The 17344-nt window shown below is 48.0% G+C and overlaps 2 protein-coding genes across 3 annotated transcripts in view; both read right to left on the bottom strand.

Annotated features, from left to right (window-relative positions):
* Positions 1–1821: 1821 nt before the first annotated feature.
* Positions 1822–16294, bottom strand: RAPSN (receptor associated protein of the synapse). Of its 2 annotated transcripts, XM_020870941.2 has the most exons (9): positions 16027–16294; positions 15117–15455; positions 7137–7295; positions 6543–6641; positions 6339–6461; positions 5734–5787; positions 4247–4446; positions 3817–3897; positions 1822–3506 (listed from the first exon to the last, which is right to left on the bottom strand). In XM_020870941.2, exons 1-8 carry the CDS (start codon positions 16216–16218, stop codon positions 3825–3827), a joined length of 1239 nt encoding a protein of 412 aa, XP_020726600.1. In that variant the 5' UTR covers positions 16219–16294; the 3' UTR covers positions 1822–3506; positions 3817–3824. The 2 variants fall into 2 exon arrangements, with proteins under 2 accessions (XP_020726600.1, XP_020726593.1); XM_020870934.2 differs by having other exon boundaries at positions 1822–3897.
* The window catches only part of CELF1 (CUGBP Elav-like family member 1), an 88343-nt gene continuing 78275 nt past the window's right edge, over positions 7277–17344 (bottom strand). Inside the window, exon 15 of the mRNA XM_020870792.1 lies at positions 7277–7295. The gene's annotated coding sequence lies outside the window, so the exon portion shown is untranslated. The remainder of the gene's footprint in view (positions 7296–17344) is intronic.

Genomic DNA, 17344 nt, shown 5'->3' with positions numbered 1-17344 from the left:
GGACAGGGAGGCCTGGCATGCTGCAATCCATGGGGTCGCAAAGAGTCGGACACGACTGAGCAACTGAACTGAACTGAACAGGGTCTTGTGCCTGTTGGCTTTCAGACTAAAATGTATACCAGCAGCTCCATGGGATCTCAGGCCTTCTGATTCAGACTGAAACTAAACCAGCAACATTCCTGGGTTTCCAGTTTGCCAATTTACCCTACCTACCCTGAAGGTTTCCCACCTCTGTAATTGTATGAGCCGGTTCCTTATAATAAATCTCTTTACATACATATATGTCTATCTGTTCCACTGGGGACCCCTACTAATACTTCTTAAAATCTGTTATTTTGAAAACTGCAAAATATTTAAAAATTGAAAGAATAAACAATGAATACCTATATATCGTTCACCTAGATTCACTAATTGATTTGCATTTTCTTTTGCTCTCTGTGTATTTTTCTGAACTATTTCAAAGTACATTGCAGACATCATGTTACTTAACCTCTGATATTTCAACTTTTGTCTCCTAAGAGTAAAGACAGTCTAATAATGGAACTCCAATATATTATAGCATAGTATACCTAAAGAATTTAATATTGAGGCAATAAAATCTAATATACAGTCCATATGGACTTCTTCAATTATCTCCAAAACATATCTTAGAGCCTTAAAAAAAAAAATCCAGTATCAAGTCAAGAATCACACGTGGCAGTCAGTTGTCAGGTCTCTACGTTCTCCTTCGTTTAGAACAGTCTCCCAATCTTTTTTGGCCTTTCATGACACTGACATTTTTGAAGCATCCTGGCCAGTTGTCTTGTGTACTCTGTTCTCAACACAGCAACCAAGGGAATTATTTTAAAGCCTTGTTAGATCATGTCACTCCTCTGCTCAAAACCCTGTGGCAGCTGCGAGACAGAGTAAAAGCCAAGGTCCCTGAAACAGCCTCGCGGGTCCTGCGGGGGGTTTTGTGCTTGCTGCTAAGTCGCTTCAGTTGTGTCCAAACTGTGCAACCCCATGGACTGTAGCCCGCCAGGCTCGTCTCCCCATGGGATTCCCCAGGCAATAATACTGGAGTGGGTTGCCATGTCCTCCTCCAGGGGATCTTCCTGACCCAGGAGTTGAACCCACATCTCTTACGTCTCCTGCATCAGCAGGTGGGCCCTTTAACACTAGCCCCACTTTTTTCCTCCCCCCCAGTTTTCTCCAGGACCTTGACTCCCACTCCTTTCCTCCCTGCCCACAGTTACACGGCTCCTTGTTGCTTAGAGATCAGGCCAGGCCAACTCCTACCTTGGCCTCTGTTCCGCTGTCCTGAAATAGTCTTTCCAGGATATTTTCTTGATTCACTCCCTTACCTTGCTCCTTCAAGTCTTTGCTTAAATGCCTCCTTCTCATCCAGATCCACTCGAACAGCCTTTAAATGCTGCAGCCTGCACCTCCTGGGCCTTTTCTGCTCCCACACTCCGCAACCCCTTACCCTGTGCTATTCTTTTTTTAAATTATATATTTTTATTTTAAAAATCTCAAACCTAAAGAAAAGTTTCAAATACAGTGTAAATAATTTTTTTCTTGAATCTTTTGAGAGAAAATTCCTAACTAAATACCACATCATTTCAGATACTTTGGTGGGAATTTCCTACAAACAAGGACATTTTCCCACTTAAGCACAATACAACTTCAGTACCAATAAGTTAACCTTGATATGTTTCTACCATCTAACCCCTAGACTCCATTCAGATTTCATCACTTGTCCCAGTAATGTTCTTCACAGCATTAAAGGACAGACTGCATTCAGACTTGGATTCAGTCCAGAATCAAGATCGGAATCAGGCATTGTATTTAGTTGTAGGGCTTTAATTTCTTTCAATCTGGGATCGTTTCTCAGTCTTTCCCTGGCTTCATGACCTTGACACTTTTGAAGATTACAGTTACTTTGGAGGATATTTCTTTCAAAAAAAAAAAAAAAATCTGGCATTAACAGTCTTTTAAAAAGTTAATGAATGTATTTATTTTTTAGTTGCGGCAGGTCTTCATTGCTATCCACGGGCTTTCTCTAGTTGCACTGACCGGGGGCTACTCTCTAGTTGTGATGCTTGGGCTTCTCATTGCAGTCTCTTGTTGCAGGAACAGGCTCTAGGGCTCCTGGGCTTCAGTAGTTGCAGCACATGGCTCAGCCGTCCTGGTGCAAAGGCTTTAGCTGCTCCACAGCATGCAGAATCTTCCAGACCAGGGATCAAATCTGTGTCCCCTGCATTGGCAGGTGGATTCTTATCCACTGGACCACCAGGGAAGTCCTGTAGAATATTTCTACATTTGTGTTTATCTGGTGTTTTCTCATGATTTTACATTCACGTGATTCATCTTTGCAGGAGCCTCACAGAAGAGATGCTGAGTTTCTCACTCCATTCATTCAGGTAGCAGCTGATTTCATTTTGTCTCATTACTGGAGATGTCGATCTCTCTCAGTGATTAATCTGGTTCTGCAAACCTTCTCCATGGTGAGGTTTTTCCCTTAAAATTGACAAGTATTTTGTGAGGAAGTACTTTGAAACTATGTAAATATCCTATTCTTTTTTTAATTAAGATTTTCATTTGTTCATTTATTTATTAACATCAGTATGGATTTTTGTTTAATCCAATTAATCATTACTATGCACCGAATTTTGTATCCCTGCCTCCAAATTCATAGGTTGAAGCTCTAACCCTCAATGTGACGTATTTGGAGATGGGACATTTGGGAAGTAATTAGGGTTCGATTAGATCATGAGAGTGGGGCCCTCATGATGGGATTAAAGAGAGGGAAATCTTGCTCTCTCCTCTCTACATATAAGCACAGAGAAGATGCCATGCAGGGACACTGAGAAACGGCTGTCTGCAAGCCAGCAAGGGGGGCCTCACCAGGGACCAACCCTGCTGGCACCTTGATTTTGCACTTCCAATCTCCAAAAGTTCGAGGAAATAAATTTTGGTTATTTTAGCCACCCAGTGTGTGGTATCGTGTTATGGCAGCCTGAGCTGACTAGAAGAGTCTTTCTTTTTTTTTTAGGGAGGGGATGTATGTACACCTATGGCTGATTCGTGTTGATGCATGGCAGAAACCAACACAATATTGTAAAGCAATTATCCTTCAATTAAAAATAAATACAATTCATTCTGTTTATTTATTGGCTGCCCTGGGTCTTCACTGCTGCGTGCAGGCTTTCTCTAGTTGCAGCTAGTGGGGACTGCTCTCTGTACTCTCCCGCTGTAGCACGCAGGCTCAGCAGTTGTGATGCATGGACCTAGTCGCCCTGTGGCATGTGGAATCTCCCTGGACCAGGAATCGAACCCGTGTCCCCTGCGTTGGCAGGCAGATTCTCGCCCACTGGGCCACCGGGGGAGTCCTCTGGCAGACTTTCTGTGTGGCTGGTTTGCTGTGTTTGTGCTGCGTCCTCTCGCCCACCCCTGCTCGCCAGCAGGGTCTTGCCTCGGCTCCCGCTGCAGCCCAAGAAGCCGGGAGGGCGGTGGAGGCACTCGTCCTGTGTGCAGAGAGACCGGGGTGTCTGAGGAAGCCCGCTACTCTCCCCCAGCCTTGGGCAGACCATGGGCGGGGAAAGGCCGAATCACTGGGACCAGGTACCAACGGTTTTATTTTTCTAGAAAGAGCAAAGTCCAGAGAGGCGGGGGAGGGCAGGCCGCTGGGCCAGGCGGAGCCGCGGTGGGCAGGTCGCAGGGGGCGCCCCCGGCCACTGCCCCAGAAGTAAACAGGCATGGCAGAGGCTCAGCCGGTCGGGGCCCTCCAGCGTGAGGGCAGAGAAGGGGCAGGGGAGGTGAGGTGAAGTCCCCGACCTGCTGGGTCACACGAAGCCAGGCTTCATGGACGAGCGGCGGCAGTTGGGGCAGCTTCGGGTCCCGTTGTTCTGCAGGCACCTTCGGGTGGGGAGGAAAGGGCGCTGTCCACTCGGCCGGCCTGGCCGCCCACCCTGGACCCGGCTCCCTCCTCCCCTCCCCGCGGCAGGCAGCCCTGCTGACCCCTGGCTCTGTGCCCGGGGAGGCCTGCAGGCCAGAGCCTGGGCCAGGGGTCAGGCATGGGTGAGGGAGGCACCTCTGGCCCCGGGCGCCGCTCTCCCATGACTTTCAAGAAGTCTCTCTCTGTGGCCTCTTTGGGGAGAACAGCAGGGCCGCTGGGAGGCTTCGATGAGTGATTAGACAGGAAACTCTTAGAACAGGCACCCGGGCGGCCCCGAAAGCACCGCCTCTGTGTGGTCAGGGCGCTGACCTGAGGTGGAAGATGTGGGAGCAGGGCAGGGCCTGCAGGCGGCTGTTCCGCTCGCCGATGGACTCGCCACACAGGCCGCAGTAGAGCTCGGTCTCCTCCACGCACTCGTGGAAGCGCACGACGTGGGCGCGCAGCTCCCGCTGCAGCCCTTTGCTGCGGTAGATGCCCTCGCTCAGGCAGTGCAGCTTCAGCTGGCCCAGCTGCGGCACGGGGGTGGGGCGGGGTGGGGGGACGAGACCAGGTCAGCCGCGAGCAGCTGCTCGAGACGATGTCTGTCCGCTCGGGGCCACAGGATGCTCCCTGAGACGCTGTCTGTCCGCTCGGGGCCACAGGGCGCCCAGGACACAGGGGGCCTGTCCTGGCCGTGCTCCTGCCTTGCTGAGGGACCTAGGAAAACCGTCTGGCCCTTTCCTGGCCCTAGCTTCCGTTCATGCCAAATGATGGGGTGGGTGGAATCAGCAATACTCCTAGAAGCAACTGGGGACCTCATGTTTTTGAAGGATTTTTATTGACCAGACCTGCTGCCTCGATGCCCTTCCTGTTTCTGTTAATTGCATACCCACAGCAACTCAGCATTTCTGAAGAAGTTGAGATATTTGGGTAAGCCAGAAGGCGAGTCTGTTTGGCATTTTAACGGGACTGTGCCCTGACCTCTGAGAAATGCACATCTTCCACAAGACTCTGAGGCTATTTTCAACATTTAAAGGTTTGGATAGGATGATGAAATTTGAAGAGGCCACGTAGACTGTGGGAAGAACACAGGCTGTGGAGTTAAGACCTTGAGCACCTCTCTGAGCCTCGCTTTCTTCATCTGTAAAAGGGGGCTTGCTATACCCACCTTGCAGGAAGCCAGTGAGTCCTGGAACCCACAGCTAGAAGAGCCCTGGGGTGCCCGCCTCCCTATCAGTGGCAGAGTCTTAATGACCATCAAGAAACCTCTGAGGGGGGCTTCCCTGGTGGCGCAGTGGTGAAGAATCAGCTTGCCAATGCAGGGGACGCAGGTTTGACCCCTGATCGGGGAAGATCCCAGGTGCCACGGAGCAACTAAGCCTGTGCGCCACACGTACTGAGCACGTGCTCTAGGGCCCGGGAGGTCGCACCTTCTGAAGCCCTTGCGGCACAGCAAGGGCAGCCACCTGGGCAGGGAGAAGCCTGTGCACCGAAACCAGAGAAAAGCCCAAGCAGCGGTGAAGACCCAGCACAGTCAGAAAGAAAGAGACTCAAAAAAGAGAAACAAACCACTAAGGAATTCTGATATCCCCCGAGCTATGGAATTCTCGCCCTGCCCACCCCACCCCCCAAGTGCTCTCGGAGTGGAGGAGAAACAGCCAGGGTCGGGGTGACTGGGGGCATCTCCTGGAGATCACGAAAGACTCAGGGCACAAGCAGGCTGGTGGGGGCCGTGGCCTCCTCCCCACTCACCCACCCATTCAAGATCCCACCTTGGGCTCCTGTCTCCAGACCCAGCAGATGGAATCAGGTCTGACCTTGTTCCCCACCTCCTCAGCCAGGTCCTGGGCTCTCTCAATGGCATCCAGAGCCTGGAAGGGGAGAAAGGCCAGGGCTGCAGGCAGGGCCGTCGGACAGAGGCCTTGGCTTGTAGGGAAGGAAAGGCAGGGAGGGGTGAGGCTGGGGAGAGGAAGAGGCTGGGGTACACAGGCCTGAGCTGCCTCAGGTTACTTGGATACAGAATGGGAAGAACATTCGTATCTCATGGGGGGTTTGTAAAATTTGGCTCTCTTGTTCAGTTGTGTCCAACCCTTTGCAACCCTTTGTTGCCTGCCAGACTCCTCTGCCCTTGAAATTTTCCAGGCAAGAACACCGCAGTGGATTTCCCACTCCATGTGAGATTGCAGGATGTAGTTCAAGCCTCTCAAGTTTCAACCCCAGGTCTGGCCCTTTAGGAGCTGGGTGATTGGGCAAGTCACACCCTGCTCTGAGCCTGGAAAATGACCTGGGATGCCCTGGGGTGAGGCTGATGCTGGACAAGGGGTCTGAAAGAGCCCAGTTGGGAAACAGACCCACACACGGTTGGTTGACGTGTGGGAGCGCTGGGGAGAGCTGGGGGGCGCAGGACAGGGGTCCCCCTCACCTTGTCCAGCGCCTTCCTGGCCACCCAGCACTTGGCCACGCCCAGCAACACCTGCACCTGCCCCAGGCGGTTTCCGATCTCGGTCATGATGCTCATGGCGGAGTCGTACCTGGGGAAGGCCGTCTGCGCAGCCGGGTTGGGAGGATGGATCAGGCAGGCCCAGCCCGGCCCGCACCGCCGCCCCCTGCATCCTGGTGACCTCACCTGCAGGTCCCCACGGCTCCGGTGGATGTCAGCAAAGCAGAGCAGGCAGAGAGCCTGCAGCGGACGGTCCCCGTGCTGCAGTGCGATCTTCATAGACTCCTGCGACGGAGCCGGTCCCTCAGGCCTGCCCGTCTGCCCCCCACCCCGGAGGCATCCTCGCCCTGGGGGCCCCTCTGACACCCTCAGAGCCCAGTACCCCTTTCCTGGTGCTGAGCCCCCATGTACCGGACCACTGAGGACTGACACCCTGGAGACTGAGGCTCTGAGAGCGGAAGGGGCTCGACCAAGGCCACCGGTGAGGTTATTAAGTGGCAAAGCTGGGATTCCGACCTAGGTCGGTGGAACCCCAGAGACTGGCTCGCTTCAGACTTAAAATGTCCCACAGAGTGGGTATTGAGCGGGGGGCAGAGGAAAGCACCCTCCGCTGGGAACAGGCTATAAGGGAATGAGATTTGGGGCAAGGGGAGCAGGCGCACCCTTCAGGGGCTCAACTGTAGAGAAGGGGGGGCCCAGGAGCCAGCCTCGGGGGGCCTCAGCTGGCTGGGCAGGCAGGAAGAAGCCCCGGGCCCCGCCCACCCCCTGCCCAGCGCCCACCTCACAGCACTCCATGGCGCTGCCCAGGTGGCCCAGCAGGCGATAAGCGACAGCCATGTGATACTGGCTCATGGCCCGGTACTTGAGGCTCCAGCCTTTGCCATAGTCGTTGACGAGCTCTGCGGCCTTGCAGGGGAAGAACAGGGCTTTCTCGTAGTCCTGCAGTGGGCAGAGGGAGGGGCCGGGATGCGAGGGCGCTGCTGAGTGCCGGGAGCTGCCCCTAAGTGGAGCGCTCCACCGCATGCTCCTTCGCTCATTCATTCATTCATTCTGGTGTCCAGGAAAACCGTGATCCAGGCAGAGGGAACAGCCTTGCAAAGGGGCGGGCTCATGAACGTAAGGGTTTCCATCTGGTTTGCTGAGTCTGGCAAGGGCCTAGCACAGTTCCTGGCTCAGAAAGGATTTGTTGAATGAATGCATGAATGAGAATGAGAAGCAAGAAAGGCAACTGGCTTCTCCTCTCAGGCAGTCCCGGTTGGGCCCCTCGCCTTCAGAGATGCACAGTAGGGTGGCGGGGGGGCTGTCAGAGCCCACCCTGACCCCACGCTGGAGTTTGCCTCCTGGCGGCCGGGTCATCGCTGAAGGCTGGATGATGGATTGCCAGCAGTCAGCTCCAAGAACATAGGACAGACTCACTGAGGCAAAGAAATCATCCTCTCCCCCTTTCCTTCTCCTCAAACTTCTAATGTCTTAGCCTGCCATGAGCACATGACCTCACCATACACCCCGTTAGGAAAGAGAAGGAAATCAGAGCGGCTCCCTCACCCGCCTTCTCCGTCAAGCCCACCGGCCCTGTCTCCAGGGCCTCCCTCCTTCTCCTCCCTGCGCCCATCAAACTAAATGAACCCCTCCGTGCGGGCTCTGGAAGCCCCCTCCCCAGTCTCTCACTACTGAATAATCCCATCACCATAAAAACACAGTCTGGCATTTCTTACCTCACGTGAAAAACAGAAATAACCCAACAACAACCTTTGGCTTCATGTCCCATTCAACTATAGCCCCGATTCTCTGTTCTTTTTTGTAGAAAACCTACTTGAATTTTTATTTGATATCCAACAAGCTAATATGACCCAAAGAGAGCTCTTGGTAACCCCAATAAAAACCTGTTTCTAATAACATAATTTGTACTGTTTGTATGGAAATACAAAAAACCTCGAAGAGCCAGAGCAACCTTGAGAAAGAAGAATGGAACTGGAAGAATCAACCTGCCTGACTTCAGGCTCTACTACAAAGCCACAGTCATCAAGACAGTGTGGTGCTGGCACAAAGACAGAAATATAGATCAATGGAACAGAATAGAAAGCCCAGAGATAAATCCACGAACCTATGGTCACCTTATCTTCGACAGAGGAGGCAAGAATATACAATGGAGAAAAGATTATCTCTTTAACAAGTGGTGCTGGGAAAACTGGTCAACCACTTGTAAAAGAATGCAACTAGAACACTTTCTAATACCATACACAAAAATAAACTCAAAATGGATTAAAGATCTAAATGTAAGACCAGAAACTATTAAACTCCTAGAGGAAAACAGGCAAAACACTCTCCAACATAAACCACAGCAGGATCCTCTATGACCCACCTCCCAGAATATTGGAAATAAAGGCAAAAATAAACAAATGGGACCTAATTAAAATTAAAACCTTCTGCACAACAAAGAAAACTATAAGCAAGGTGAAAAGACAGCCCTCAGATTGGGAGAAAATAATAGCAAACGAAGCAACAGACAAAGGATTAATCTCAAAAATATACAAGCAACTTCTGCAGCTCAATTCCAAAAAAATAAAAGCCCCAATCAAAAAGTGGGCCAAAGAACTAAACAGACATTTCTCCAAAGAAGACATACAGATGGCTAACAAACACATGAAAAGATGCTCAACATCACTCATTATCAGAGAAATAAAAATCAAAACCACAATGAGGTACCATTACACACCAGTCAGAATTGCTGCTATCCAGAAGTTTACAAGTAATAAATGCTGGAGAGGGTGTGGAGAAAAGGGAACCTTCTTACACTGTTGGTGGGAATGCAAACTAGTACAGCCACTATGGAGAACAGTGTGGAGATTTCTTAAAAAACTGGAAATAGAACTGCCATATGACCCAGCAATTCCGCTTCTGGGCATACACACTGAGGAAACCAGATCTGAAAGAGACACGTGCACCCCAATGTTCATCGCAGCACTGTTTATAATAGCCAGGACATGGAAGCAACCTAGATGCCCATCAGCAGACGAATGGATAAGGAAGCTGTGGTACATATACACCATGGAATATTACTCAGCCATGAAAAAGAATACCTTTTTTTTTTTTTAAAGAATACATGTGAATCAGTTCTAATGAGGTGGATGAAACTGGAGCCTATTATACAGAGTGAACTAAGCCAGAAAGAAAAACACCAATACAGTATACTAATGCATATATATGGAATTTAGAAAGATGGTAATGATAACCCTGTATGTGAGACAGCAAAAAGAGACACAGATGTATTGAACAGTCTTTTGGACTCCGTGGGAGAGGGCGAGGGCGGAATGATAGGGAGCATGGCATTGAAACATGTAAATTATCATACGTGAAGTGAATTGCCAGTCCAGGTTCAATGCATGATACAGGATGCTTGGGGCTGGTGCACTGGGATGACCCAGAGGGATGGGATGGGGAGGGAGGTGGGAGGGGGATTCAGGATGGGGAACACATGTACACCCATGGAGGATTCAAGTAATGTATGGCAAAACCAATATAATATTGTAAAGTAAAATAAATAAATTAATTAATTTTAAAAAATTAAAAAATAAAATAAATTTAATTTGTACTAGGTACTTTTTAATTTGAAGCCATGTAAATGTTTTACAGACTTAAAAATAGGAAATTTAATTTTAAAAAGCCTAAGATTAGAAAATGGAAACAAATGACCTTAACTGTATATTATTATATAAAATTATAATTAATTTAATATAATTATAATTAATATAATTAATTATAATATAATGATAATATATTATATACTTATATATTATATATAATAATATAATAAATTATATAATATACAATGAATATTATATAATATATAATTATTATATAATTATATTATGCATTACATTATATATTAATTATATAATAAATTATTTAATTATATATTATAATGATAATATAGTATAATATATTATATATTATAAAATAATTATTTTTATTATATATAATTATTATGTTATGTTATATTATGTAATAATTATGTATTATTATAATGAATATAATATATTATAATATATTATAATTATATTAATATTTAATTATATATTATATATAATTGAATATATAATTAATATAATATATAATGTTATTACATAATAATTATTATATATAATTACATATATAATATATAACATTATATTTTATTTATTATATGTATTGTAATAAATATAATAGGATTATAATATATAATACATAATATATAATAATGATCTATATTATATATAAATATAATATATAACATATATAATATATTATATATTATATGTTAAAATAATATTATAATACATAATAATATATAATTTTATATAATAATTAAATAACATAATACATAGTATATTATAATTATATCATATATTTATTATTATATATAATGTATTGTATATTTATTATTATATATTATAATATATAAAATATATATTTAAAATATAACATAATTATAATGATAATATAATTATAATTAATCATAATATAATTAAGGTATATTATAATATATTATGATGATTTCATAATTGCCATAATATATAACCTCTTATTAATATAACCATACAGAAAAAGTGTTATTTCAAATGACCTTAAAACATACACTTGAACAGTTCAACCATAGTGGGATATATCATAAAGATAAAAGAACAGCAGAGAAATCTTAAACCTCGTGTCATCTTTTTTTTTTTTCAGTAATAGTGGTATATTGTCTTTTGAAATTATTTTGTGTACTTTGTTAGATAAAGTAAATATTTAGTTATGTTGTTAGAAACTAAGATTTCCAGCCTATGAGAAAAAAAAATCAAGTTTGAAATAAAGAAAATCCTGAAACATTAGGTTTGAGTTGGAGATTTCAGTATAAAGTCCAATTGTCCTCGAGACCAAGGAGATTTAGCAGCAATAACAAGCCAGTGGCAGTAAGCATCCTGAGAGCCCACATCCGGTCTTTGCAGGTCTGAAGCAGGAAATACAGTGGGCCCTCAGAACCCAAGGGCACCACATCCAATCAAAGCTTGAAAATATTGGGGGAAAAGTCCAGAGAGTTCTAAAAAAGCAAAGCTTGAAGTTGCCAGGCACCTATTAATCTAGCATTTACAGTGTTTTAGGTTTTATAAATAATCTGGGCTTCCTTGGTGGCTCAGTGGGAAAGAATCTGCCTGCCAATGACACAGGTTTGATTCTTGGCTGGGGAAGATCCCCTGGTGAAGGAAATGGCAACCCACTCCAGTATTCTTGCCTGGAGAACCCCACGGACAGAGGAGCCTGGCAGGCTACAGTCCATGGGGTCACAAAAGGGTAGGACTCGACTTAGTGACTAAAACAACAACCAGAGATGATTTAAAGAATATAGGAGGGGGGACTTCCCTGGTGGTCCAGTGGGTAAGACTCCAGACTCCCAACGCAGGGTGTCCGGGTCTGATCCCTGGTCAGGGAACTAGATCCCACGTGCCACAACTAAGACCCACTGCAGCCATATATGTAGGTTCTATGCAAATACTACACCATATTACATAAGAGGCTTGAGCATTCCTGGATTTTGGTGTCCTCGGGGATTCTGGAACAAATCCCCTGAGAATACCAAGGGGCAACTGTACACAATACCATGGGACAGGCTATTGTGCCGGAAAACAAGAATGCTTTCTTTCAAAGACTAAAGGAAGTTTCGTCAAAAGGACATAGGGGTCATGCTGAAGAGAGTTCCACTGACTAACATTAAGATAACATGAGTATCAAAAGGAACAATGGTTGCAAATGACTGAAGAATACTGAATATTTTTTTAAGTCCAAGATTTCATGATGAAATACCAAAAAGAGGAAGCAAAACAAAACTATCATATCAACTTGTTATCATGAAATATGGCAATTAAAGGAGAGGGACAAAGATGTATCTACCTTTCCTTTAGGAACTGTATTTCAGAGTAATCAGCTAGCTCTTATTAATGAGGGAAAGTTCTTCCTTATAGGAAAATCCCAGCTGATAACTGTAGAAGGTATCATAGAACTTGGAAGTCACCATTTCATGAGAGTTGACAGAATTGATTCACGCAACAGACATCAACAAATGCTCAAACCATTATGGAAAATACTGTTGCCGAACTGAATATTCACAAAGTGTCACCCCACAAATTAACCTGCTGGTCCTGCAAGGACGAAGGCAAAGCTGAAAAGAGTGGGATCAGGTGGTCACTTGCTCAGATGTCATTACGGTGTCTTATGAAGCACTCAGTCCTGCTTGTATAGGTTCTCACCAGAAATGCATGACCTACAGGACTTCCCTGGTGGTCCAGCGGTTAAGACTTCCCTTTTCAACGCAGGGGGTGCAGGTTCAGTCCTTGGCGGGGCAGCTAAGGTCCCACATGCTTTGTGGTCAAAAAACCAAAACATAAACAATATTGTAACAAATCCAAAAAAGGCTTCAAATATGGTCCACATTAAAAAAAAGAAAACATTAAAAAATGTGTGACCTAGACCTTACCAAGTCATTTTTTAAATTCTCGTTCATAGAAAGTAATGGAGACAAAGAAACAGCTTATGTGACTCCTTGAGGAAGCAATGAGACAATGAGATGGAATATTAATTAATCTGGCTTCTTCAGTAAATCATGGAGAATAAAGAGTAGTCTATTAACTTTCTATTGAAAGTGACATCATGATCACTGCAGTGTGTGGTTCTTGCTTGTGTTCCAGTTCAAACAAGATGAGGGTAAAGGTGTATTTTCAGGATAAATAGAGAAATTTAAGAGATAATTGTTCACCATGGTGTGTGTGAGAATAGTATTGTGATTATATAATAAAGTGTCCTTATACCAGAAAATGGTCTTTTTATTCCTCAGAAATGCATACTGAACTACTTCTGGGTAAAACTTTGTGATGTGTATAATTTTAAAAAATTATTTATCTGGCTGCTCCAGGTCTTTAGCTGCAGCATGAAAACTCTTAGTTGCAGCATGCTGGATACAGTTCCCTGACCAGGGATCTAACCCCAGCACCCTGCACTGGGGGCATAGAGTCTTAGCCACTGGACCTCCAAGGAAGTTCCATAATGCATGGGATATAATGTGATATAATTTTATATCACAACACTTCAGTGAAAAATATGTAAGTCAACATGGCAAAATATTAATAATTGTTAATAATATAAGTAGCCGGTATATGGTGATTCATTATATCATCCTCTATGTATTCCTATATGGTTTCTTTTCTTCATAATAAAAAAAGGTTTTAAAACACCCCTATCTCTCTCCAACCCTATTTGATCTCACAGAATGACTTTCCCAGATGTCTTATTGCTGAAAACAAAATCCTCAAATGAAGGATGATCCATCAATCCATGGATGACTCTCATTTCCTCACATCCAGCTGCTTTCCCAGGTGGAGCTAGTGGTAAAGAACCTGCCTACCCATGCAGGAAACTTAAGAGAGGTGGGTTCCATCCCTGGGTTGGGAAGATCCCCTGGAGAAGAGAATGGCTACCCACTCCAGTATTCTTGCCTGGAGAATCCCATGGACGGAGGAGCCTGGTGGGCTACAGTCCACAGGGTCGCAAAGAATCGGACACGACTGAGCAACTAACACTTTCACACTTTGACTTTCGCAAGGTTTATTAGGCATTATTATGGACCAGGCGCTGACATCCCCCAAGGGCCAAGTGCAGCCTGGCTGTCTGGAGGGAGAGCGAATGCTCAGGACCGGAAGCCTGCGGCCACTGGCTCCATCAGCTCCTTCTCACTCTGCGATCTCCCTTTCCTCTTACCTCCTGGACCCACCACCTCCCACCTTCTCTCACCCTCCTGCGACAGCCACGCTGGCCTCTGTCCTTCCTGGAATACACAAGGCAAGCTCCCCTAAGAGCAGAGCTGGGCTTTCACCATTCCCTGCTTTTCACTCTTTTGCCAGATTTCTGTATGGCTCACCCTCTCTTCTCCAAGTCATCAGACATCACCTCTGCCACCCTGTTTGAACTTGCCTCCTCGGCCCTTCCGACCCCCTTTCCTTTTTCCTCAGCACTTTCCACCACGCTGGATACTTGGCTTTGCTGATTATATTTATTCAACTTCCTCCCCCAGCTAGAAAGCAAGCTTCATGAGCCCAGGCACTTGGCTGTTATTTTCACTGCTATATCCTGACCGACAATGCCTGGGGTATAACAGGTACTCAATATGTGTTTGATGAATGAATCCTTATCGTGTTATAAGGCGGGTTCCATTCACCCTCATTTCATAGGTCTGGAGAGGAGAAGTGACTTGCCTAAGACGATACAGCAAACTCATGGTAGTACAGGTTTATAGGAGCTTCCCACTCCCTCAGGAAGTCAGACAGACTGAAGCTTGAATTTTGGCTCTGCCCTGCCTGACCACATCTCTGCATGCTAGGTCACCGCACTTGTGTCTGACTCTGCGACCTGATGGACTGTAGCCCACCAGACTCCTCTGTCCATGGGACTCTCCGGGCAAAAGACCGGAGTGGGTTGCATTCCCTCCTCCAGGGGATCTTCCTGGCCCAGGGATTGAACCTGCATCTCTTATGTCTCCTGCACTGGCAGTTGGGTTCTTCACCAATAGAGCCACTGGGAAGCCTGGCCAAGTCTGCAGCTCCCGGCTAAGTCTCTCTCTTCTCAGACTCCCATCGGCCTCGTCCCTACTTATGTGGGAGGACTGGACGAGGTGATACAACAGGGAGCACGGCCCCTAGGAGGCCCTCCGGGAGCCGGAAGCTCCGCCCCCTCCCCCCGGGGCCCCAGGCGCACCTTGACCTGAGCGTAAAAGCTGCCCAGGCTGCAGCACACGCGGCACTCGAGCATGGCGTCGTCATTGTTGTGGGCATAGCGCAGGGCCTTCTCGAAGCTCTCCAGGGCCTTCTGGAAGAGGCTGAGGCCCAGGAAGGCGTTGCCCATGCTCAGGCTGACCTGGCCTCCGAGCTGGGCAGCCGCCCTGGTGCCGGGCAGGCCGAGGCAGGTCTTGCAGTAGGAGATGGTCTTGTGGAACTCACACAGCTTCTCGTTGCTGCGCGCCAGGTTCAGGTAGCTCTCCAGGAGGAAGTTGGCGTCCTCCAGCTCCCGGGCGGTGTCAATCTGGACCACAGCAAACTGCCCGCCGTGGAGGAGGGCCGGGGCGCTCAGCCTCTGCCCCTCCAAGGCCCCCCCACCCCCCAGCCCAGAGCCTCAGACCCAGAGCACCCACCCCTAGCCTCAGATATGTGCTGGGCTCCCCAGCCAGACTGGAAGCTGCACCCGGGAGCCTTCACCTCCCAAACCCAGACCCTCTGCTTTCAACTTCCATCCCGAACCTGGTCTGCAGTCTCCACCACCTGCCCAGCCCCCCAGCCTCGAACCTGGAGCCAGTGCACCGCCCCCACTCCAGGCTTAGACAGAACCCCATAGGAAAGGACTGGAACCTTGACTCAGACCTGGCCTCGAGTGCTTCAAACCCCGAGGCTGAGAACCTCAGACACCAAAGCTCAAGGCCACAGGCCCAAATCCAAAGCCAAGACAGAGCATCCAAGACCCAGGGCCTGAGATGCAGAGGATTCAGAGCCTCAGACCTCGGCCACCAGCATGGGGGGTGCGGGCGAGTCTGAGGAGGCGGGCAGGGGCCTGGGAAGCCTGGGAGAAGCCCCGCCGGGCCCCACCTGCCCAGCCTGGCCACGCACGCTCCCACCTTGAGCATCTCCTTGTAGCGGCCCATCTCCGAGTGGGCCGTGACGAGGCAGCCCAGCACGCGGAAGCGCCCCACGAGGTCTGAGCTCTTCTCCAGCACCTTCGTCCACACCTGCAGCGCCTTCTCCGTGCGGTTAGATTGGTACAGCTGGAGCCCCTTCTCGATCTGCTGCTTCGTCTGGTCCTGCCCCATCCTCCCAGAGACCCCTGGTGGCCCCGCGCCTCTAGGCTCTCATGGGACACCACCCCCACCCCCGGTGCCCGCCGCCCACCCAGCCCCGAGCAGGCGCAGGGCCTGAATGGAGAGCGGGCGCCACCCTGGGAACAAAGCCGGTCCGGCCCCTGTGCGCAGCTGTCCCTGCCAGTTGGGGCCACGTGGCCGCCAAGGAATGTCAGCCACAAGGTCACGCGGGCCCCTGCCGCACCCGCCCCCAAGCTGGGAGGAAGCTGCCCGCCCCCTCCTGCCCTGGGGCACCCCCCTCGGGCATCTCTTTAGCACCTCTGACCTGGACCCAAGCCCCCCGGGCAGGGCAGGCTCTCCCTGCAGCCTGAGAGGTGGAGGAAGTAGGGGTGAAGCTGGGCACATGGGTGGCAGGGAGGCTGGAGCGGGTGCCCAGCTCTGAGCCCTCTTCTGAATCTCCGCCATCCCCAGAGCCACCCTCCCCGGCTCTGCTTCTGTGAGGGACTGGCCACACACCTGCGCACAGGCCCACCCCATCCCAATGAGCCCTAACCCACAGCCCAGCCCAGCCAGCAAGTTGCTCCCCTCTCTGGGCCTCAGTTTCCTCATCTGTAAAATGGAACTGTCATAGGCCAATAAATCCTCACCTATTGATGTTCTATGAGCCGCACAGTGCGATGGGTAATAGCGTGGACCCTGGACCAGGCTGCCAACTTTCGAATGCCGACTTTGCCATTTACTAGTTCTATGGGCAGCGCGCCTTTGGGTGGAGAGGAATGGTTCCCACTTCACCAGGCTGTTGGAACTATACGCCTTAGTAGCTGGCTGGGACTTGGCACAGTGCCTGACACATGGGAAACACCACGTGACAACAAGCAAGAGGTTATCTCAAGCTGCGTTCATCTGCTCCACGGCAAAGTGTCCACAAGGAACAGAAATTGGTTTTTGAAGGTTTAAAAAATATCCAGCTCCAGGGATGCACAGTTTTGAGCCTTAGTCCACTGTGGCTCTCTTTGCCTGGCAAAGCAATAAAGCTATTCTTTTCTACTTCACCTCAAAAAAATAAAAACAACAAACAAACAAAAAATATAAATTTCCAATCCCAGTCTGAAAGAGTCCCTTATAATGAGCTTGAATG

The sequence above is a fragment of the Odocoileus virginianus genome, chromosome 10 (genome assembly GCF_023699985.2).
Source record: "Odocoileus virginianus isolate 20LAN1187 ecotype Illinois chromosome 10, Ovbor_1.2, whole genome shotgun sequence".
Classification (NCBI taxonomy): domain Eukaryota; kingdom Metazoa; phylum Chordata; class Mammalia; order Artiodactyla; family Cervidae; genus Odocoileus; species Odocoileus virginianus.
The sequence above is the reverse complement of the archived record's forward strand: the minus strand, read 5'-3'. Positions and strand labels throughout refer to the sequence as shown.